A 23,890-nucleotide genomic window follows, 5' to 3' on the forward strand; every position below is an offset into this window, starting at 1 on the left:
TGGAGGCAGCGTCAGTGACGTCACCACGCCTAGGAGGAGGGCTCCGTAAGCCGGCCGGCTTGTTTTATCTGTTTAATGCTGTGTTTATACTGCCTAAGTGTAAGTACATTACTTTCTTAAATAAATCTGTATACCTACGATATCACGCTATTGCGTCCCTTTCTATTCTCCTGTCTACATGTGAGCCGGATTGGGTAACGCTTATCGGTATACTGTGGTTGCTGATGAATTGTGGGGTGTCCTAAATCGGAAATACGTACCAACTTCAAACCTCAGCTGTCTTTTGATTGGAAATCTGAGCCCAGGGGATTTAAAGGCCGTGGCTGGGTTATAGCCAACTGCACCAAAGGCTTGCTATCTGGTAAGCTGATACACAATTCCGGTGGTGGGATCTCACACACTGTATGCATGTCACCTGGTGCATTGAAAAATCAACATCTTTACATGCAAATCAGCCTCTGATCAATACAGTGTTTTTGTCTCTGCTGGAGAATCAATCAAATATCCACTATTACTTACACTACCTGTGGACTGTTGAACTATTACATTTATTTTGCTATTTGGCGCGGCTTTTTATATTGTTTTATTTTTTTGTCATCACACGCTAGCCGCTGCCTTATTTATAGTGTTGTGTTAGCGCGGTTTTTTAGTGTATAGTAAGTATGACATGTTTGTTATTTAAAAAAAAAAAAAAAAATCAAGGGTTTAGTAACCCAAAAGAGCCCATTCACACAGGGGCAACATGACTTCCAGCGTGACTTTGGGAGGCAACTTGGACACGACTTGAGTATGAATCACAGCGCGACTTGGGGCGACTTCAGCGCAACTTACAACGCGACTTGAAGTCACCTCCAGGAGGGGGAACTTCATGCCAAATTTTAAATAAATAACCGGCATGGGTTCCCCCTCCAAGAGCATACCAGGCCCTTAGGTCTGGTATGGATTTCAAGGGGAACCCCCTACGCTGAAAAAACGGCGTGGGGGTCCCCTCCAAATCCACGGACAAGCGAGCGCCCCCCCCCCCTCCTGAACCGTACCAGGCGGCATGCCCTCAACATTGGGGGTTGGTTGTTTTGGGGCAGGGGGTGCGCCCTTCGGCCCAAAGCACCTTGTCCCCATCCCCTTTCATGACCGGCCGGTCTGCGTGCTCGGATAAGGGTCTGGTATGGATTTGGGGGGCCCCCACAAGTTTTTTTTGGCGTAGGGGGTTCCCCCATGCCGTTTTTTTATTTAAAATTTGGCGTGGAGTTCCCTTGTGGGAGGGAGGTGCTTGCCTTAGAACAGGTTCACACTTCCTGTAAAGTTGCCTCACTGTGAACGGGGATCCGTTTTGGATTCGACTTCCATTGAAATCAATGAGTACAAGTTGCCTACAAATCAAATTGAAGTAGTACAGAATCCTTTTTTTCAAGTCGGAGCGACTGCAGTAGTGTGCATTAAGACGGCTCCATTCACATTTATTCATGCAGCGCGACTTCAGGCGACTATGGACGACCTGAAGTCAGATCCAAAGTCGGACATGTGTGACTGGGCTCTTAAGCCTTTATTATTGTGCATTGTAAAAATAACACATAGATCTCCACCTAATAAATGTGTCTCATTTTTTTCATTTTCATTGTTTCATTTGGCCTGGAAGCCAGCAGCAATTACTGTAGCAGTGGTGCATACCACAAGCATACTAATGCCACGTACACACGATAGGACATTCCGACAACAAAACTGTGGAATTTTTTGCAACGGATGTTCACTCAAACTTGTCTTGCATACACACGGTCACACAAATATTGTCGGAAATTGCGAACGTCAAGAATGTGGTGACGAACAACACTACGATGAGCCGTGGAAAATGAAGTTCTGTGATTCCGAGCAGGTGTCAAAATGATTCCGAGCATGCGTAGAATTTTTGTGCGTTAAATTGTGTACACACGGTCGGAATTTCCGACAAAAACTTTTGGTGGCAGAAAATGAGAACCAGTTCTCAAATTTTTGTTGTTGGAAATTTCGACAGCAAATGTCCAATGGAGCATACACACGGTCGGATTTTCACATCGACCATTTGTTGTCGGAAATTCCGACCGTGTGTACGTGGCATTACACTAGTCCGTGCTGACAATTGTAAAAAATATTTCAGTTTTAATAGGAGTCTGCCACGTCCATGAGTGTCGGATCCTTTAACCACTTAACCCACGGACCATATTGCTGGTCAAAGACCAGAGCACTTTTTGCGATTCGGCACTGCGTCGCTTTAACTGATAATTGCGCGGTCGTGCGACATGGCTCCCAAACAAAATTGGCGTCCTTTTTTTTTCCACAAATAGAGCTTTCTTTTGGTGGTATTTCTTTTTGCTATAATAAATATCCCCCAAAAATATATATATAAAAAAAAAAAAAAAAAATTCCGATACGTATTCTTCTACATATTTTTCGTAAAAAATAAATAAATAAATAAATAAATAAATCGCAATAACCGTTTGATTGGTTTGCTCAAAAGTTATAGCGTTTACAAAATAGGGGGTATTTTTATTAATATATATATATTTTTTTTTTTAAAAGGGAATTTTTAATTTTTTGTTGTTCCCCCCCACGTAGTGCTTTTTGACGTTTGGGAGTGGGAAACCTAGTTTCAGTAGGTACCTGCTACCAGGGCTGTGGAGTCGGTAGATAAATGTTCCGACTCCTCAGTTTTATGTACCTCCGACTCCAACTCCTCGACTCCTCTGTATTAATATGCGAATGTATTTTATACATTCCTTGAGGGAAAGAAACGCAACCTACCACCAGTGTCATCTTAAGAGCATTATAGGCCCCCAGGCAATACAGTGCACTGGGGCCCTGTCTACACAATCACGCACGAGAATTACTGACAAAAATCATAAAATTTACTGGCAGAACCACATTTTTTACTGCCACTGCAAAAAAAGTACCTAAAATTACAGTTTTCAGTGCCCAACAATGCAAATGTCAGTATTTAAACTATAAACATATAGCTAGTGCTATTAGAAATGTGTTTAAGTTAAACAAAAGTAAAACAAAAAAATGTCTTCATTGACATGAAGGTCAGGTTACTATAACCCAGCCAGCACAGAGTTTCCTCTTACATCAGAGTCTGCAGGATTCCCCCTTACAGTGAAAGGGAACTCTTATGTAAAGGGGAACGCTGCAGATCATGATCTAAGGGGGGAACTCTGATGTGGAGGGGGGCTATGGTGACCAGAGACAACCTTATATTAGAGTCCACTGCTTTCTCTTTCCCACTTACATCAGGGTCCGCAGACTGAGTTCCCCCTTGCATTGTAAGGGGGAATCCTGCAGACTCTGATGTGGGGGGTACTCTGGTGACCAGAGACCACCTTCCTTAGATTAAATACACTAAGGTAAGGGGGGTCACTAATATAGGAGGGGGAACCTTTATATCAGTGCCCCCTTACATTGTTGCATTCACTCCCCCCTTACATCAGCAACCCCCCGCACTCGTGGAGGACCGGATCTTCTCTGTGATTTCCGCGAACTGGGCATGGGCAGTTCTAACCCGTCACTCTCCATAATTTTTTACTGGGGTTGTTGGGCAGCCGGTGGGGCCCCCCAGGCAAGCGGGGCCCCCGGGCAACCCAGCGTGCCCAATGGAAAAGATGGCCCTGCCTACCACAGGACTACTGGCTGGGAAGCCAACAGTCTACTGTATTGCACAGTTTAAGCAAAAGACAAACACAATGAAAACAACGTTTTATAAAAAAAAATATATTAATCAATCAAGTGGCTGGATAGTAGCAGCAGGCATAAACATCAGGAACAGGATCTTTACCAGTTCAAAAATACAAACCACATTATTTGGTTGTTTTAGAACAAAAACAAAGCTTATCTATAATGAACCAAAACCTGTAAAACCTAGAAATGGTTTATATTAATCTTGAAATGTAGTTATAGGCTTAGCAAATGCAAATCAATTCAATGTAGAGTTCTAAGGAAGAGAATTGCCTCTGCCAGATCCTCTTTCATAGAGGCTCTTAAGTCAGACTTTATTATTTTTAGGGCTGAAAATAATCTTTCGACACTGACTTGGGTGGGTGGCATTGCAGTAACTATTCTGGCCACATCACTAACGATCTCTGGATAAACAAGGATGGCTTCTTCAACAGTAAGTTTTGATGAGCGATCATACTTTTCAACTTCTTTTAGTGCTTTATAAAACTCCTGTTGGAATTTTTTTTTTAATTCCAATCTAAATTTAGAAGGAGTCGGAGTCGGTGCATTGTTTGCCGACTCCGACTCCAGGTACCCAAAATTTCCCCCGACTCCGACTCCTCGACTCCGACTCCACAGCCCTGCCTGCTACCACTTCTGGTCAGATCACCTAAGTGATTACACCAGAAATTCGCCTCCCCTCCTCTCCTGCCTGCAATCTCCTTGGAAAGGTAAGCGTTCTTTTAACGAAAGTCAGGAGCTACAGTATTTGTAGCTGCTGACTTATTTTTTTTCAAACAGGCTAAAAATCCTCTTTAGGCAGAAGAAAATTGAAGGGAAGTGAAAAGGAACCCAACGCTCCACCATCAAACTCAGGAAAGTAATCTACAAGGTGAGAGTACATGATCTTGTCTTCAAGAAGGTCCTTCTTATTGAGGAACAAGATTACTGAAGAATTCTGGAACCAGGGATATGTGATAATCGTTCTAAAAAGAGCCTTGCTCTCCTCCATCCGGTTCTCATTATCAGACTCCACAAGAACCTGGTCATATTCACTAAGGGCAACTAGGAACATTATGGATGTAACATTCTCAAAGCAGTGTATCCACTTCCTCCGCTCAGATCTTTGACCTCCTACATCAACCATTCTAAAGATGATGATGTTTTCCAAGTCAAAGGGGTACTCTAATACCAGTTGTTGGCACTCTGACACGCAATACATCTTGCTGTGTGGGCAGGTACCCAGGCTTGGAAATACGTTCCACGTCAGACAAGTAATATTTGGCAGAGTCCGACAGCTGGTATTCCCGACGCCTATCATAGCATTCTTGGATACCTGGGTCATTCCACAAGGTTTTGATTGCACTAATATATGGCTGTTCAAATGTACACACTTTTTCCACATCAACTTCTCTCACAACGAGCGCATTAGCCTTGTTCTGCTCATATTTGTAAAGAATTTTTAATGTTTCCATGGCACGGATCATAGATTGCATTGCAGTAAAGATATTCTGAAAAACAAGCTTGGTAAAGCCCTTTTTGTCTTCTTCTGAATAGCCAGTACCATGGATTATTCGCATCTGTTTAATGAATGTGCTCTTCCCACTTTCTCCTGTACCTAGCAGTAACAGCTTCAGCTCCCGCCTGGAGTCCTTCTTGTCCTTCTTCAGCTGCTTCTCGATCTCGGCATTGATCCTTTTTGACTCCTTCACCTCCTCACTCAGACAGCAGGCCATCATGGAGTCCAGAGTCATCCCTTCCCCCCCGGCACTGTGGCCCGCACCGGGGGCCTCTCCCTCCCGGGGGGGGGGGGGAGACGTTCGCTCACTGGCCCGAATCCGGAGCCTGGTCACAGGGCACCGAGCATCCAGCCGAGAATACTGGAGGAGGGCGGACACCAATCTCTTCCCCACCCTAGCTGGCCGTACCAATCTCTTCCCCACCCTAGCTGGCCGTACCCGGGATTTCCGCTCCTCCAGCCATATATTAATATATAAATATATATTTTTTTAATAGTAATGGCGGCGATCAGCGATTTTTTTCGGTACTGCGACATTATGGCGGACACTTCTGACACATTTTTGGGACCATTGGCATTTTTATAGCGATCAGTGCTATTAAAATGCATTGGATTACTATAAAAATGCCACTGGCAGGGAAGGGGTTAACACTAGGGGGCGGGGAAGGGATCAAGTATGTTCCCTGGGTGTGTTCTAACTGTAGGGGGGAGGAGAACTGACATGGAGAAATGATTGTTCTTCTGTTCATACATTGTATGAACAGAAGATCAGCATTTCTCTCCCTGACAGGACCGGGAGCTGTGTGTTTACACACATAGCTCCTGGTCCTCGCTCTGTAACGAGCGATCGCGTGTGCCCGGCGACGATCGCGCCCGCCGGGCATGCGCCCCTAGTTGCCTGCGCGAGAGCCGACGTTAAACTACGTGCTCTCGCGCAGGGGAGCCGACCTGCCACCGTTAAACGACGGCGGCTGGTCAGCAACCAGTTAACTACCACTGGCAGCTAATTGCATGCAGATAGCTGTAACAAAAAAGTGTGGTTAAAGTAATTGTAAAGCTTTGGTTTTGATTTTTTTTAAATGATAAACATACCTACCTGCTCTGTGCAATGGTTTTGCACAGAGCAGACCAGAACCTCCTCTTCTGGGGTCCGCCCATCAGCACTCTTAGCTCCTCCTCCCCACCCCCACTCTGCTGACAGGTTTTGATTGACAGCTGCAGGAGGGGAGGAGAGCTGCTGCAGACATGCAAATATCGGGCTCAGGTGAGTATTTAGGAGAGGGGTGGGATTGGGGGGTGTGCTAGCAAATAAAGGTTTTTTACCTTAATTCAGATTTCATTAAAGTGATTGTAAACCCTATTCATGAAATCTGAACCAAGCACACGTCTGTGGCGTTTACTTGTCTCTCTCTAAAGCCCTAAGTCCCGTTTTTTTTCTGCTGCTCCATTCCTCAGTTATCAGCATGATAACTTCTGACAAGTTCTCAGACACAGGAGATAAATGTAGCTGGAAATTTGTGTCGGGGAGCAAATCAATGAGGTTCTATCTATCTTTAGTGCACCAAATAAGGACTAAACATGTAGAACTGGTTCTCTTTTTTTGTCCGGGGGTTATTGGGAAGTTTTTCTATCTGGAAAACTGCAAGGAGCATACACACAGCCAGGATTCCCAGCCAAAAGCTCTCCTCACAGTTTTCCCATCGGGAAAATTGATCGTGTGTACGAGGCATTAGTCTTTAAGGTTGTATCCAGTGCTTGGTCATTTTTACCTACAGGTAAGCCTATAATAAGGCTTACCTGTAGGTAAAAATGAATCCATCCTAAACCTGCTCGGCTTAGGAGATATTCACCCTGCATGCAACCACTGACATCTGCGGCACATGCACTCTGAAGGTCTGGTGGATTGTGCCGGAACGGAGGACTCCCGCGTGTGCTGAGTGACGTCATTGCGGCCACTCACAGCGCCAGAGCCCACAAACCCGGTAGTGGTTAAAATAAATTTAAAAAGCAGTCCAAGAAATTATCCTGTTGGATTTTCATAACAAAAATATATATATATATTTTTCCTCTGCAGCTGAGAAAATAAGAACTAGTTTTGATTACATTAGAAGAGGTTTGTATGGCAGCCTGCACCATAAGATCCTTATATAACAAAAGCATAAAATAAAATACACACAATGCATTTACAAAGCAACAGGGCTTAACATTTATGCAGATCATTAATCATGTCACTGCTGATAGCATTAATACTACACACACACACACACATTATATATCTAAAGCAAACAGAAACTTAAACCAACTGAGATTTAACATATTTCAAGAGCATTTTTAGTAACACTTGCATATGTTTATTTAACCTTGAGAATTCTAGAAATAAGCTATGTTTTGTATCTTTGACCTACAAGCTAACCAATGACAGAATGGAGCGGGCTATTGCAGAAATCAGTGAATTGTCGGCTACTTTAGGTTGCCTAAAGAAAGGTAGTCACATTCCCAGAACTGGCAGCAGAAGAATCTTTAACTGACAAGGACAGATGGCAATACAGTCTGCTGCTTGAGTCTGTTTTCTTCCTTCTTCAGTCTATCAGCTTTATGAAGTAGAGCCCACAAATATCTGGAAATGGTTTTGCCAATCTGATTTGTATTTCTTAAATTCTTCCGCACAGCCAGGATGCTCGCTCTGCTACTTCTGGGTTCACATTTTTCTGCCCCTGTAATCGCCTCCCTGCTCAGTGGACCAAATTGTCATTACTGTTTGGTTTATTCAATCAGCAGGCCGGGGAACAAGTGGTGACACAGGGTGCCGCAATGAAGACCAAATAAATAATGGTGTCTGTTGTCTGACTGTTCAGGATTGTGGGGGGAGTCATGCGACTGGCAGACTAGAATTACTTAGGTGGTGATAAGTTTATACAGCATTTGAAAGCATGACTATTTCTATATACCCGTATTTTCCGGCGTATAAGACGACCTTTTGGATGCAAAAAAATGCATCCAAAGTTGGGGGTCGTCTTATACGCCGGATCTGTCTCCGTCAGGCTGCGGGCATGCATGATTTGAAAGCCGCGCCTCCTCCTCAAACTGTTCCGTGATAGGCGGAACACCAATTTTCCCAGCAGGGCCTCTATTCAGTGTTCCGCCTATCACGGATGCCTTCTCATCCTCGGACCAGAGGACGTCCGTGATAGGCGGAACACTGAACAGAGGCCCCCGCTGGGAAAATTAGTGTTCCGCCTATCACGGAACAGTTTGAGGAGGAGGCGCGGCTTTTGAATCATGGATGCCCGCAGCCTGAAACATGGATGTCCGCAGCAAAAAAATAAGGTAGGGAGATCGTCTTGGCCAGCACAGGCATGTGATGGACAGTGGAGGCATGGAATGGCACAGTGGGGGGCATGGAATGGCACAGTGGGGCATGTAATGGAATGGCACAGTGAGATTTGAAAAATACCTGTTTCTGTCAGCGGTTGTTCCTGTCAGCGGTTGTTCTGGCTACCCCTCAGCTTCCAGACAGACTAGTAGGAAGGGGGCAGTCTTATACAGTGAGTATATCCCAAAACCAACATTTCTCCTGGAAAAATAGGGGGTCGTCTTATACGCCCAGTCAGTGCCGGCCCAAGACATTGTGCTGCCTGGGACCAAGAATGAAATGCTGCCCCCCCCCCAGAAAAAAATCACGCCAACCAAAAGGCCCACAGATTCGTTATTTTATATCATGATAAATAAAGGGGACCCGTCATGGCTCTATACATGTATAAAGGAGTATAAAGAGGACCTGTCATTACTCTTTACATGTAAAGGAGTATAACGAGGACCTGCCATGGCTCTATAAATGTATATAGGAGTATAACGAGGACCTGCCATGGCTCTATAAATGTATATAGGAGTATAAAGAGGACCTGTCATGGCTCTATACATGTATAAAGGAGTATAATTAGGGCCTGTCATGGCTCTATAGATGTATAAAAAGGACCTGCCATGGCTCTATACATGTATCCAGGAGTATAAAGGGACCTGTGAATTGCCGGCGGCCACAATGTCTTTTGCGCAAACTAATCAATGTACGTTAATTGTGTTTTGTTTTTTTTTGGTACCAAAAATATGTAGAAGAATACATATTGGCCTAAACTGAAGAAAATCGTTAATTTTTCTAAATTTTGGGGATATTTATTATAGCAAAAAGTAAAAAAATATATATATATTTATAGCACAAAAAATATGCTGCTCCCTTAAAAGTGCTGCCTGGTACCCATGGTACCACCCGGTCCCATCATGGGGCCGGCCCTGTGCCCAGTCTTATACGCTGGCAAATACGGTACATGTGACAAATAAAATAAAAATAGCCAGTGATTCTTCTGAATCAACATGTGTCTGGTGAACGGATTTGGATTCTTAACCGTGTACGGTTTGCTGGACACAAATATTGGTTTATTTAAGGGTAATACCAGTTTACATTTTATGTGCATGCATTATACATCCGGGTAGATGGAATCTATAGCTCTCCCAAAGCTAGCATGGTGACACATATTTGTTTTTTATTATTATATTATGTTTTTAATGTTACAAATTTCTATATACAATTCCCTTCACTCAATAATTAAAATGTGCAATATACAATCCTAAACTTGTTTTTTTTTTTTTGTTTTGTTTTTTACCATTTATGATTTGGGTGCCATCATCATTTAAAATTGTATCTAAACCCATGGTACTAATGAAGATGCAGCCTTATACAGTGCCTTGCGAAAGTATTCGGCCCCCTTGAACTTTGCGACCTTTTGCCACATTTCAGTCTTCAAACAAAGATATAAAACTATTTTTTTTTGAGGAACCAACAACAAGTGGGACACAATCATGAAGTGGAACAAATTTATTGGATATTTCAAACTTTAACAAATAAAAAACAGAAAAATTGGGCGTGCAAAATTAATCAGCCCCCTTAAGTTAATACTTTGTAGCGCTACCTTTTGCTGCGATTACAGCTGTAAGTCGCTTGGGGTATGTCTCTATCAGTTTTGCACATCAAGAGACTGAAATTTTTGCCCATTCCTCCTTGCAAAACCGCTCAAGCTCAGTGAGGTTGGATGGAGAGCGTTTGTGAACAGCAGTTTTCAGTTCTTTCCACAGATTCTCGATATGAAATTTAAATAAAAAAAAATAATTTCCAATTCTTTTAGAAAATGAAATCAGGTGAACAGGTTCTTGGAGATTTTGAGCCATTACCCACAGGTATTACAGACTTCTAGCAATGGAACCTCCCATCTACTGATAGCAAATATACTGTTACCAGCTGCTGTTGACAGTAACTACTGTAATCACAAAATGTGGTTCTTGTGAGGCAATGTTCATCTGGCCATGAAGGGGTTGAAGGGCTTATATACAAATAAAATATATCCTATGGGTTACAGAGGAATAACTGGTGGTATATAAACAGCAAAGAAACATTACACAATGATGACAAAGCCAAAGGGTATGACATTTTTATGGCACAGCCTGCCACAGCAGTTACCTGCAGTTAATCAGACCTCACATACTGTGATAGAAACTGTCAATCAACTGAATGACTAAGGGTTTCTATTTCTGTGGATGTCATTCAATAATCCAAGACAATGAAGTGAGCCAAGCTTGTATCTAGCAGATGACATTTAGTGTGAATTAAGACAAGGTTAGTCATGTGCTAGCCTTCTCAGCTAGGTAGGGCTCAAATGTCCTATTCTGCAATTTAAAAAGCCATATGAAAAGGAAAAGCGATAAAAGAAACCAACATGAAATTACATTTTTGTGTTATTTATTTTAACAGAAATACATCAGCCCTAACTGTATGACCATTAATAGGTTGTGATCAACATTTATTAACCACTTGCCAACCGCTGCATGTATATGTACGTCCACAGAATGGCACGTACAGGTACGTCCCCGCCTTTCCGCGGGTCGGGGGTCCGATCGGGACCCCCCCCCCCGCTACTTGCGGCGGTCGGATTCCCGCGGGGAGCGATCCGGGACGACGGCGCGGCTATTCGTTTATAGCCGCTCCGTCGCGATCGCTCCCCGGAGCTGAAGAACGGGGAGAGCCGTATGTAAACACGGCTTCCCCGTGGCAGCTGCATCGATCGAGTGATCCCTTTTATAGGGAGACTCGATCGATGACGTCAGTCCTACAGCCACACCCCCCTACAGTTGTAAACACACACCAGGTGAACCCCAACTCCTACAGCGCCCCCTGTGGTTAACTCCCAAACTGCAACTGTCATTTTCACAATAAACAATGCAATTTAAATGCATTTTTTGCTGTGAAAATGACAATGGTCCCAAAAATGTGTCAAAATTGTCCAAGTGTCCGCCATAATGTCGCAGTCACGAGAAAAAAAAAAAAAAACCACACACCATTGATCGCCGGCATTAGTAGAAAAAAAAAAATAAGCAATAAAACTATCCCCTATTTTGTAAACGCTATAAATTTTGCGCAAACCAAATCGATAAACACTTATTGCGATTTTTTTTTACCAAGAATAGGTAGAAGAATACGTATCGGCCTAAACTGAGGAAAACATTTTTTTTAGATATGTTTTTGGGGGATATTTATTATAGCAAAAAGTAAAAAATATTGAATTTTTTTCAAAATTGTCGCTCTATTTTTGTTTATAGCGCAAAAAATCACAGAGGTGATCAAATACCACCAAAAGAAAGCTCTATTGGGGGGGGAAAAAAAAAAGGACGCCAATTTTGTTTGGGAGCCACATCGCACGACCGCGCAATTGTCTGTTAAAGCGACGCAGTGCCGAATCGCAAAACCTGGCCTGGGCATTTAGCAACAAAATGGTCCGTGTATGGGGTTGCATAGCTGCAGACTGGTTAGTGTGCCAACGTTGACTCATATCCATAGCCAAAATAGCCTACAATGGGTACATGAGCATCAGAACTGGACCACAGAGCAATGGAAGAAGGTGGTCTTTTATGCCGCATACACACGATCGGTTAAACTGATGAGAATGGTCTGATGGACCGTTTTCATCGGTCCAAACCGATCGTGTGTGGGCGCCATCGGTTAAAAAAAAGCCAACTTGTTTTAAATTTAACCGATGGATTCCTAACAGATGGGGGAAAAAAAAAAAACGATCGTTAGTAGGCACAGCCATCGGTTAAAAATCCACGCATGCTCAGAATCAAGTCGACAAATGCTTGGAAGCATTGAACTTCGTTTTTTTCAGCACGTCGTTGTGTTTTACGTCACCGCGTTCTGACATGATCGGTTTAACTGATGGTGTGTAGGCGCGACGGACCATCAGTCAGCTTCATCGGTTAACCGATGAAAACGGTCCATTCTCATCGGATGGACCGATCGTGTGTACGCGGCATGACATGTGGGTGGCTGAGTGCATGTAGACATGGCAGCAGGATGCACTATGGGAAGAAGACAAGCCGGTGGAGGAAGTGTGATGCTTTGGGCAATGTTTTGCTGGTAAAACCTTGGTCCTGCCATTCATGTGGGTATTACTTAGTATTAGGTCAGTGGCCATAAAGTTATAGCTGTTCAGTGTATGTTTGAACCATAAACAAAAAACACGTTATAATTTCAGTAGGATACTAAAGTTTTTTTCTACATTTTGATGATTTTTTTCTTGTGCAAATGGAGACTGATGAACCCAAGGAAACCAGCTCTCATATGCAGCTAAATGCTCTAATCCCCTCTGTACTATAGTAATAAGCGCGGCTCCTGGCAAACTGAGCAGAGAAAGCGGACACGTCAAGGAGCCGAGCTTATATAGGTACAGATCGGCAGATTTTTTACATTTCACAGGTACAGGGACACTTATTATCATAGTACAGAGAGGATAGGAAGATGTTGTAGAAGTGGGTTAATACCCACTTTAAAGGTTAAGGCTTGCGGGTTTGAAATTGGACCTGAAACAGTGAACAGGGACACACTGGACCCCTGCTGTGAGCCAGCCACTCAAGTTCACCTTTCATAACATGTTACATCCATATTCAGGTTATGAATGCACCGGTCCTTGCACCTCCCAGGTCCCAGCTGTGTCAGCTTGCAGCGTTCTTCTCCACCTGCTAGCTGTCAACAGGCAGGGGATGGGGGTGAGAGAGTAGAGCTGAGAATGACAGAGGCACAGCAGTAAAGCGCCACTAATTTTAGCTAGTTTGTTATAGCAATGCTTTTCGGCCGCTAGCGGTGCCCATTGATTTCAATGGTAGGGGCGGTGTATACACTGCTCCCATCCTGCCCGAAAGATGCTGCTTGCAGGATTTTTTTGTAACATCCTGCAAGCGCACCTCCCCAGTGTGAAAGCACTCGGGCTATCACACTGGGGCTGCATTTTTTCAGGTGCTTTACAGATGCTATTTTTAACCCAAAAGCACCTGAAAAACGCCCCAGTGAGAAAGGGGTCTAAGGGAGCAGGATCTTTTTTTTCGGGTTACAAACACTTAAAGTGTCTTAGCATTTTTTTTATTTAACCTGGTTACTGTAACAAGACTTTAATCCCCTGCTACACCATCACAAAGCTTATAAAATGTGTGCAGTGGCAGCTGCTGGAATCCCAATTCCTACTGATGTCAGCACACACCCAGAATTAGATCTACCACAACCTTTCTCTACACATAGTATGTGAGCAAGCTCTTATGACTTAACAGAGTTCTGCTTGTTTTTTAGTTTATTAAAAAAAAAAAAAGTCAGCAGCTACAAAAAGTGTAGCTGCTGACTTAATAAACAGACACTCATCTGTCCCATGGTCCAGCTAGGCAGCTGCACAGAGCCTCGCTCCTCTTCTCCACAGTGACATCATAGCTACTATGGGCACTAGGCCATGACAGCTTGCGCCTCTACGGCCGAGCGCGCACTACACATGCGCGAGTTGCGCTGCGCTCTGCTAGTAGCCAGGCAATCTTCTCGGACCCGTCACATGTCCCAGAAGATTGCAGAGAGGGAGGGGCCGCCTAAGGGGAGAGGAGTCGCCGTGTAGGCGGAAGTGGGACAGGAAGTCCCACAAAACTAAGCACCCACTCCCTGCCCCCCCCCCCCAAAAAAAAGCGACATACCAAATGTGGCATGTAAGGGGGCAAGGAGTGCTTAAAGCGAAAGTTCCACTTTTGGGTGGAACGCCACTTTAAGATCACAGCATTGCTTGAAAAGAATCAATGTATGTATGTGGAGTAGGCTGCAGAGGCTAAAACCATTGCACAGGTAAGTATGACATGTATGTTATTTTAAAAAAAAAAAAAAAAAAAAAAAAAAAAAAAAAAAAAACACACCCCTTTATAATAACTGAAAACATTTGATATATTTTTCTATTTCAACTAAAATATGGGTTTATGAGATTTGCAAATCACTGCGTTCTGTTTTTATGTAGATTTTACACAACATCCCAACATTTTTGGAATTGGGCTTGTATATTGCCAACACCAAGGATCACTGAAATAATATCCAAATGCTTGTTTGGTGAATAAATTACAATGGTAAAATGCAATATTTCATTGACATGCAGGGCTCTTTAGACATGTGACAACATTTTGACATTTCATGCCTTTTTCAGAAATGTGTTCGATGGGAATATTGTACATGGTTGGTGCAACTGTCCTTTCCAGGCACGTCAAAATTCTGGGAAGGATGCACTGCAGCAAGTTGACCCCGTATGTAAGGTGCCCTATGCCTCCCAGATCACCTCTAATGCATTTAGAAAAGCTAACAGGAGTGTCAGGGTGAATGAGGACTTTTAGCACGTAACATGTGTAATAAAATTCAAAGCATAACTGTTCTAACATAAAAACACGCATGGCTGACTTAAACTAAAAGAAAAATGTTCACATGCAAAGCTTATTAAGTCAACAGAAACCAAAACTACAGCTGTCATCCTATTACCATGTTAATACAAAAATGCCTGAGGCAGCAATATTGGCGGGATGACAAACACTGTGTAGACAGGGAGGAGATGGTAGACATACATATAGGCACATTTTTCTGTGTTTTATGATGTATCATGTAAACCTAAATGCATGGACTGCTGCCACATAAAAAATAAAATAAATTGATGTTGCTAGGGTATGCAGAATTAAAGTGGATGTAAACCCACTCTCATCCTTTCTAAACTACTGCCATAGTGCTGATCTATAAGGATATACATGCCCCCTGCATGTATCCTCACCTCTCAAATGTCTCTCCTCTGTCTGTTATAAGAACTGAAAAACTGCAGATTCTGTGGGTGGATCTGTTGTCTGGAGGGTGGAGTCGTGATGTCAGTAGACTCCCCACCTACCTCTACACTCCGATGGTCAAGATGCATTTTCGCATGTGTATTCCTTACACTTAATTCAACTATGATCACTAACATCCAGTCAAAATCCAGAAAAGTAACCTCATGACTTCAGAAAAGGAGTGGGGGTGGGAATTAAAAAATAATGCCCGTCTCCAGGCTAGTGCATGAGATATGTAAATAACCTGTCATTTACAGCAAGGGGACGGAACGGACTAAGGTTTTTCTCTGTAAGTCCGTTTTATTTCACTGAATAAACGAGGATTGCTCAGAACCGGATTAACTCTTTGTGGCAAGACTTGGCACAGATGATAGGAAATCTTATACTGTACATTGTGACATCAAAAAAATAGATAAACAATTTAGGGTTTACATCCACTTTAAGGCCTAGCCTGTTTTCACACTTGTGAAAGTTATTACTGTGTAACTTTAGGCTGTGAATAAAAACAAACTTTCAAAGCACTTCTAGCATCAATATATACAAATGTATACAATGACTTGCTGGACCGGCAGAAAAAAATATGTTGTCACACATGCAGCAACATAAGCAATGATCAAGTTGTTCAGGATTCTTGCCAATAGAAAGGATTTGCAGTAGGGAGACTGGAAAAAAAAAAAAAAAAAAAAAAAAAAAACACACACACACACACGAAAACCTGGACTTAAAAAAGGGTATATCCAAAGAACACAAATGTAATACATTGCGGTTTACAAGCTCTTAGATGTGGTTGCTGCATTGGTGTCATTTTTTTTCATGCTCGTTTTTTCCATTTTTTTTTTCACATGTGGTGTCCCTGTTAGTAATACATAATCACTTATTCTTTTACAAAAGATTTTCATTAATGTATAGCAAAAACAGTACAAAGATACTACATGCATCCAAAGAAAAACATGAAAATGCGCAAGTAGCACTTAGACAATGAAGTGAAACGAGGCACACATTGGATGGACCAAATTCCAGATAAAGTGCAAAATTTATAAAACATGGATATGTATGTAAAACATGTACAAAAAAGGCAGAAACTGTTAATGAGGGAGAATATGTACGGTAGTCAAAGATGGACGGGCCTTATTCCCCCAGTCCAAAACAGGAGAAAAGAAAAGCCCATCCTGAAAGAACCAATTTATGTAGTAAACAGTCCGGGAAAGAAATAAAAAAAACAAAGAAAAGAAAGAAAAGGAAAAGAAGAAAAATAGGAAGAAAACAGCAAAGGTATCCCAGGAGTCAAGAATGCAAAAATATCAGCCAGCAAACGAAAATAAAAAATAAAAGTGAAATCAAAGCTTGCCAAACTGAGGAATTTTTCGTTTAGAGTTGCTAAATATATTCGCCAGTTTTCCGTTAACCTTAATATCGTTCATAACGTTTCACCGCCTCAAAGCTAGGGACTTCCATGCCCTGGCAATAGTGAGCTGGGTCGCCAAAAATATATAAGTAGCAAGCTGCCGTTCAGCATGAAAGGAATATCTAAGGGCAAAAAAAAAAAAAAAAAAAAAAAAAGAAGAGCCTCGAAACAGTTTCTCTTAAGGTTGTACTGTACACATTCTCAAGAAAGGAGGAGAAAATTTGGATGCAACGAAAGTCAGGATCTGCTAGTCCTGAGGATCTAACTCCATCCCCTGTTTGCCTTCAGGGAAACGAGACCCGTCGAATAGGCATAAGTGACAAAGATTTTTCAAAGAGCGTCAAGCTATATGGAGTGGATTGGGAGTGAATGAGACAACTATCACCTATTCTAAGGTCACAACACAGTCACACCTCGGTTTACGAGCATAATCCGTTCCATGAGAATGCTCGTAATCCAAAGCAATGGCATATCAAAGCGAGTTTTCCCACTGAAGTCAATGGAAACTAAAATAATTTGTTCCACATTGACTTTAATGCAGGGGTTGACAAATTTGCTTGGAATCTAGGAGCCAGGTAAAAAAGTTAGGAGCCAGAAAACGCGCCCCGTCCCGACGAGCTTGCGCGCAGAAGCGAACACATATGTGATCAGCGCCCGCATATGTAAACGGTGTTCAAACCACACATGTGAGGTATCGCCGCGATTGGTAGAGCGAGAGCAATAATTCTAGCCCTAGACCTCCTCTGTAACTCAAAACATGCAACCTGTAGATTTTTTTTTAAACGTCGCCTATGAAGATTTTAAAGGGGAAAAGTTTGTCGGCATTCCACGAGCGGACGCAATTTTGAAGCGTGACATGTTGGGTATGAATTTACTCGGCGTAACATTATCTTTCATAATATAAAAAAAAAATGGGGATAATTTTACTGTTGTCTTATTTTTTAATGAAAAAAAGTGTCATTTTTTCACAAAAAAAGTGCGCTTGTAAGACTGCTGCGCAAATACGGCGTGACAGAAAGAATTGCAACGATCGCCATTTTATTCTCTAGGGTGTTAGGATAAAAAATATATATAATGTTTGGGGGTTCTAATTAGAGGGAAGAAGATGGCAGTGAAAATAGTGAAAAACAACATTAGAATTGCTGTTTAACTTGTAATGCTTAACTTGTAATACCAACGGCCACCACCAGATGGCGCCAGCTCACATCTGGTGGTAATAACTTGTAATACCAACGGCTCACCACCAGATGGCCCCAGCTCAAAAAAATTTTTTTTTTTTTTTGCCCCCTTCCAATTCAAGTTGCCAGGACCCTATTTCTAGTCGCCATGGCGACCTGGCGCCCGGGATTTGTCGAGCCCTGCTTTAATGGCATGCAATACCGCATCTGGCCAGAGGTGGAGGGGGGCACAGTAGAGCCTCACAAACGTACGGAAAGGCACAAGGACAACTTAGGCTCAGAAACTGAGTATTTCTGTGTCTTTCCAAGTCTTTTTGAGCACTCCCGATCTGCGCCGATCAGCTCCGACGCCCCCCACCTCAGGCCAAACGCGGTACTGCAGACCGCTTTACCCCGAATCCTGCTCCTTTTGCAAGACACTCGCAAACAGAGTTAGGATTTTTTTTAAATACAGTGCTCGTATTGCGAAACGCTCGTTAACCGCGTTACTTGCAATCCGAGGTTCCACTGTACTGTATCTAGAATTGCCACCCTAGGATAGAAAGTGTTTTAGGACCACAAAACACCTCCCCCTCTCCTCCATGACATGGGGAGGGTTTTTTTTTAGTCCACAAAGAGATTGGGTAGGGCTGTTAACACTGATAACAGTGCAGCACAGGCAGATTGTTTGCACTTCTGCAACAGAAAAAGCCTTCACTGTATTAACAGACTAAAAAGAGAAAATAAAAGAAGTTCACTGTTGGGTTGTACATCGACTTTCAAAACAAGCAACTGGTCATAATGACGGTACAAGTCCTTATCATAATTATATGTGTGTATATATATATATATATATATATATATATATATATATATATATATATATATATATATATATATATATATATATATATATATATATATATATATATATATATATATATAAAATGATATGTATTATAGCAGAAAGTAAAAATTGTTGCTTCCCCCCCCCCCCCCCCCCAAGATTGTCACTTTTATATTTATAGTGCAAAAAAAAAAAAAAAAAAAAAAAAAAAAAGCGGGAGGTGATCAAATACCACCAAAAGAAAGCTCTATTTTAGGGAGAAAAAAAACAAAAAAAAAGGGCATAAACTTTGTTTGGGTACAACGTTGCATGACCGCACAATTGTCAGTTAAAGTAACCAGGCCCCTCGCAACAGGACAGGCAAACCAAGCAATTGCTTGGGGCTCCGAGCTAGCAAGGGGCCCCCCAAGCTGGCTCGTCTGTCTGCTGCTATGTTCACAGGCTGCATTGCATTATGGCCTAGGAGGGGGGGCTCGCCCCCCCCTCCTCCCGCACGGAGAGCCGCACAGCTGAATCCTGGAGTTCAGTGCCGAAGCGTGCAGTTGCACTGAACTCAGGATTCAGCTGTGCGGCTCTCCGTGCGGGAGGAGGGAGGTTCGCGGGGGGAGGAGGGGGGCTCTTTTTCGCCGCCCCCACAAAGTGGCACGGTCACCCGGGACATCTGCTGCTCGGGGTCCCACAACGTCATTCGGCTACAGTGCAGCCGTCCCTCTCTCTCTCTCCACTGACTGCAATACAGTCACTCTTCGGCTCCTCCCCCCTCTTGGCTCAATGTGTACACAGCCAGGAGGAGGAGCCGAGGAGAGACACAACTGAGGAGAGGGGGGGGGGGGAGCAGATACGAGGTGAACGAACGAATGAAGTGATGGGAGAGGAGAGGGTGGTATGGGGATATGTGCTGGGGAGTGATTTGAGAGGGAAGATGATATGTGCTAGTGGGGGGGTCCGATTCCCCCCCCCCACTAGCACATATCTTCCCTCTCAAATCACTCCCCAGCACATATCCCCATACCACCCTCTCCCCCCAAATTAAAAGATGCTCCGTCCCTCTGTCCTCATCCCATCCTGTGCTCATCCCACCCTGTCCCCCTGTGCTCATCTCACCCTGTGCTCATCCCACCCTGTCCCCCTGTGCTCATCCCACCCTGTGCTCATGCCACCCTGTGCTCATGCCACCCTGTCCCCCTGTGCTCATGCCACCCTGTGCTCATGCCACCCTGTCCCCCTGTGCTCATGCCACCCTGTGCTCATGCCACCCTGTCCCCCATGCTCAGGCTCTGTGGCGGAGGACGGTGCGGTAGCTACACTGGCGGATATGAGTGAGACAGATGCCTGTGGTGTGATGTATGGAGTCTGCAGGAGCGATGTCCAGCTGCTCCGGTGGATTTTGGCGGCTGCCGATAAGATGTCGGCGGCTGTAGATTGAGTGTACCAGCTGCTCCATCCTTGGATACTGTCACCGTAATATCCAAGGATGGAGCCACTGTATACACTCAATCTACAGCTGTCAACATCCCAGACGGGCATATTTAATGTTAAGGGGCACACTGATGGGCACATTTTATGTTAAGGGACACGCTGATTGGCATATTTTGGTGTGCTCCTTAACATAAAATGTGCCCATCAGCATGCCCCTTATTTTGTTAAGGGGGCACGCTGATGGGGACAACCGATGTAAGGTGGCACTGTGATGGGGGCACCCAATGTGAAGGAGCACTCTGATGGGCACACCTGATGTAAAGGCCTCTCTGATGGGCACACCTGATGTAAAGGCCTCTCTGATGGGCACACCTGATGTAAAGCATCACTCTGACGAGCACACCTAATCTAAAGGGGCATACTAATGGGAGACGCCAGATGTAAAGGGGGATTCTAATGAAGAAACCTGATGTAAAGTAGCACTGTGATGGGGACACCTGATATAAGGGTGGTGCCGGTGGCAACTGATTTATGGGGGTAGTCTGATGGTGGCACAAAGGGACTCGAGTACTAAAAGTCTGCGCGTTAGGGGGCGCAAATTAGTTGCCTTGCCCAGGCACTGACAGCCCACGCTACGCCACTGATGGGGGGACAAGTCTGTGAGGGGGGGGGGGTCAGTCTATGATGGGGGCACCAGTGTGATGGGGGCTCAGTCTGATGGGACACCAGTTTGTGATGGGGCCCCCCAAATTCCTTCAAACGGCCCTGAAAGTAACAGTGCCGTATTGCAAAAAATGGCCTGGTCATTAAGGGGGTAAATCCTTCCAAGGCTGAAGTAATTAAAACCAATTTTTCCACGTTTGCAAATTTAAGAAAACCCCACTATGTTTGTTGTGTTCCCATGTACACAGCATGCCATTATTAAAAAAAAAAAAAAAAAAAAGAGTGGGTGGGCGCCCTCCCGCCATGAGGAAGTGATATACGGTTATGCCCATTTGCGCAGCCGTGCCATTCTGCCAACGGTCATCGGCGTGCGGTGGTTGGCAATTGGTTAAGCAGCTTGTTAGGTCTTACAAACATGCCTCTAATCAGGTCTATTCACTTTGACCCTTGTAGTCATCTAAATCCTGGAACTTTTAAATACAGAGATGCAGATGTTGCTTTGGCAAGATGGTCTTCTCCGGTTCCTTTAACTATGAACAAAGAGTATAGTCTGAATAAAAAGCAGCTCTTGAACTTTCTGTAGAATACCATTTAGAGGATACAGGAATAGCTACAAAATGACTGCACAACATAAGTGTGAATTTACAATGTGAAAAAAGTGACTCATTTCCACTTAGAAATACAAAGTGGAAGATTGTCACCATTTGTGTTGCTAGGTTTGAACAAAGCTCCCCAAAGAATGTTTACTCGTCAATCTTAAACCCACACCTCGCTTACTCTCATTCTGGACAGCGTGGGGAAGCGTTAAAAAAACTTGTCTCAAAATTAAATTTCTGCCCACGTTAAGGACATCATTCCGACAGATTTTAAATGATATGTACCCCACAAAGATTTTTCTTCTCCACCTGTTTTATGTGACATCCATTGCCTGGAGTGGAAATAGGAATAATTCTTGGAGGACACAATAACAATCACTATAATTGACAGATTACCATAAGAAAACAAACAAATATAGATAAACAATAAAATTCGGACCAATCATTCCTTACTGCCCTAGAAAAGCTTTGTATTGCCGCTTGTGTACCCATTGGGCATTTCCCCTCACTGGCTGTTCTGACATCTATCAAATAGAAAGGAATTGAAGAGAAATCTTCAAATGAGCAAGCGAAAGTTGACCTCTTCTGATTCCCTCTGTGCTTGCCTTCCTGAAGTTGTTTTTTGTTAATTTGCGGATCCTTTGTTTCCAGACAGCATGTTTTGGGGTACAACTCCTTTGGCAAGCTTTGACCTCCTCTGAGATGGCTGCTAAACAAAAATACCACTCTTTGGTCGCCCATACATGAATCAAAATATGGCGATTCACTTGTGTACAACCAGCCTATGGAAAAATTCTATTGATCCGCTATTGAGTCCATTCTGACGACTGGAAGATCTCCCTGCTGTCAGAATACAAAAAAACTCTGTAGGACAGATTTCCCCATCCACAATAAATATGTGGATGGGGGAATCAAGGAGAGAGAGAGAGAGAGAGAGAGAGAGAGAGAGAGAGAGAGAGAGAGAGAGAGAGAGAGAGAGAGAGAGAGAGAGAGAGAGAGAGAGAGAGAGAGAGAGAGAGAGAGAGAGAGAGAGAGAGAGAGAGAGAGAGAGAGAGAGAGAGAGAGAGAGAGAGAGAGAGAGAGAGAGAGAGAGAGAGAGAGAGAGAGAGAGAGAGATCTATAACACACACTATATATATATATATATATAGGTCAATGAGTTTCTGGACTCCGGACAGACCCTTGCATCCTTCATCCAGCGCTACTCTGACATTTCTGGATTCTAAGTCATGGGAAAAGCAAAAGAATTGTCAAAGGATCTACGGGAAAAGGTAGTTGAACTGTATTAACCACTTAAGGACCACCTTCTGCAGATAAACGTCGGCAGAATGGCACAAGCACATACCTGTACGTCCTCTAAGTGCCCAGCCGTGGATCGCGCGCCCGCGACCCGGTCCGACGCTCCGTAAACACAGCTTCCCCGTGCTTCACGGTGGCAGCTTCATTGATCGTGTGTTCCCCAATATAGGAAAACACGATCAATGACGTCACACGTCCAGCCCCCCCTACAGTTAGAAAAACATATGAGGTCACACATAACCCCTACAGCGCCCCCTAGTGGTTAACTCCTAAACTGCACTGACATTTTCACAGTAAACCATGCATTTTTTGCTGTGAAAATGACAATGGTCCCAAAAATTTGTCAAAATTGTCCGATGTGTCCGCCATAATGTCGCAGTCACGAAAAAAAAATAATGAATACAAATGCACTAAAACTACCTCCTATTTTTTAAACGCTATAAATTTTACACAAACCAATCAATAAACGCTTATTGCGATATTTTTTTACCAAAAATAGGTAGAAGAATACGTATCGGCCTAATTGAGGAGAAAAAAAAAAAAGTTTTTTTGGGATAGATTTATAGCAAAAAGTAAAAAAAATATTGAATTTTTTTCAAAATTGTCGCTCTATTTTTGTTTATAGTGCCAAAAATAAAAACCGCAGAGGTGATTAAGTACCACCAAAAGAAAGCTATATTTGTGGAAAAAAAAAAAGCCAATTTTGTTTGGGAGCCACATCGCACAATTGTCAGTTAAAGCGACGCAGTGCCGAATCGCAAAAACTGGCCAGGTCCTTTACCTGCATAAAGGTCCGGGTCTTAAGTGGTTAAACAGGAAAGGGATATAAAAAGGATATCCATGGAATTGAGCATGCCAATCAGCAGTGTTCAAGCTCTAAGGCTGGGTTCACACTACTACACTACTTTCATCCTACTTTGCTCTGTGTTCAATGTTTCCCTATGAGAGCGTCTTGTAGCGTCCTACACAAGTCGGTCCGACTTTGAAAATGCTCCCTGTACTACTTTTGGTCCTACATTGATCCTACTTCAGGCCCATTGAATATCATTGAAGTCGGACCAAAGTAGTATCCTGTTCATGAAAGTAGGATGGATGTAGGACCAA

At 43.3% G+C, this 23,890-nt stretch overlaps 2 protein-coding genes across 2 annotated transcripts in view; both read right to left on the reverse strand.

The window, feature by feature from the left end:
• The window catches only part of PPP1R14C (protein phosphatase 1 regulatory inhibitor subunit 14C), a 116,619-nt gene that overhangs the window by 56,627 nt on the left and 36,102 nt on the right, over positions 1 to 23,890 (reverse strand). The window lies entirely within an intron of this gene.
• LOC120935206 (guanine nucleotide-binding protein subunit alpha-11-like) lies at positions 4,484 to 5,440 on the reverse strand. Its single transcript, XM_040347373.1, is given in 2 exon segments — positions 4,484 to 4,868; positions 4,870 to 5,440. Coding segments are annotated over 2 exon segments (951 nt in total). The 5' UTR covers positions 5,436 to 5,440.

This window comes from Rana temporaria, chromosome 4, assembly GCF_905171775.1.
Source record: "Rana temporaria chromosome 4, aRanTem1.1, whole genome shotgun sequence".
NCBI classification, from domain to species: domain Eukaryota; kingdom Metazoa; phylum Chordata; class Amphibia; order Anura; family Ranidae; genus Rana; species Rana temporaria.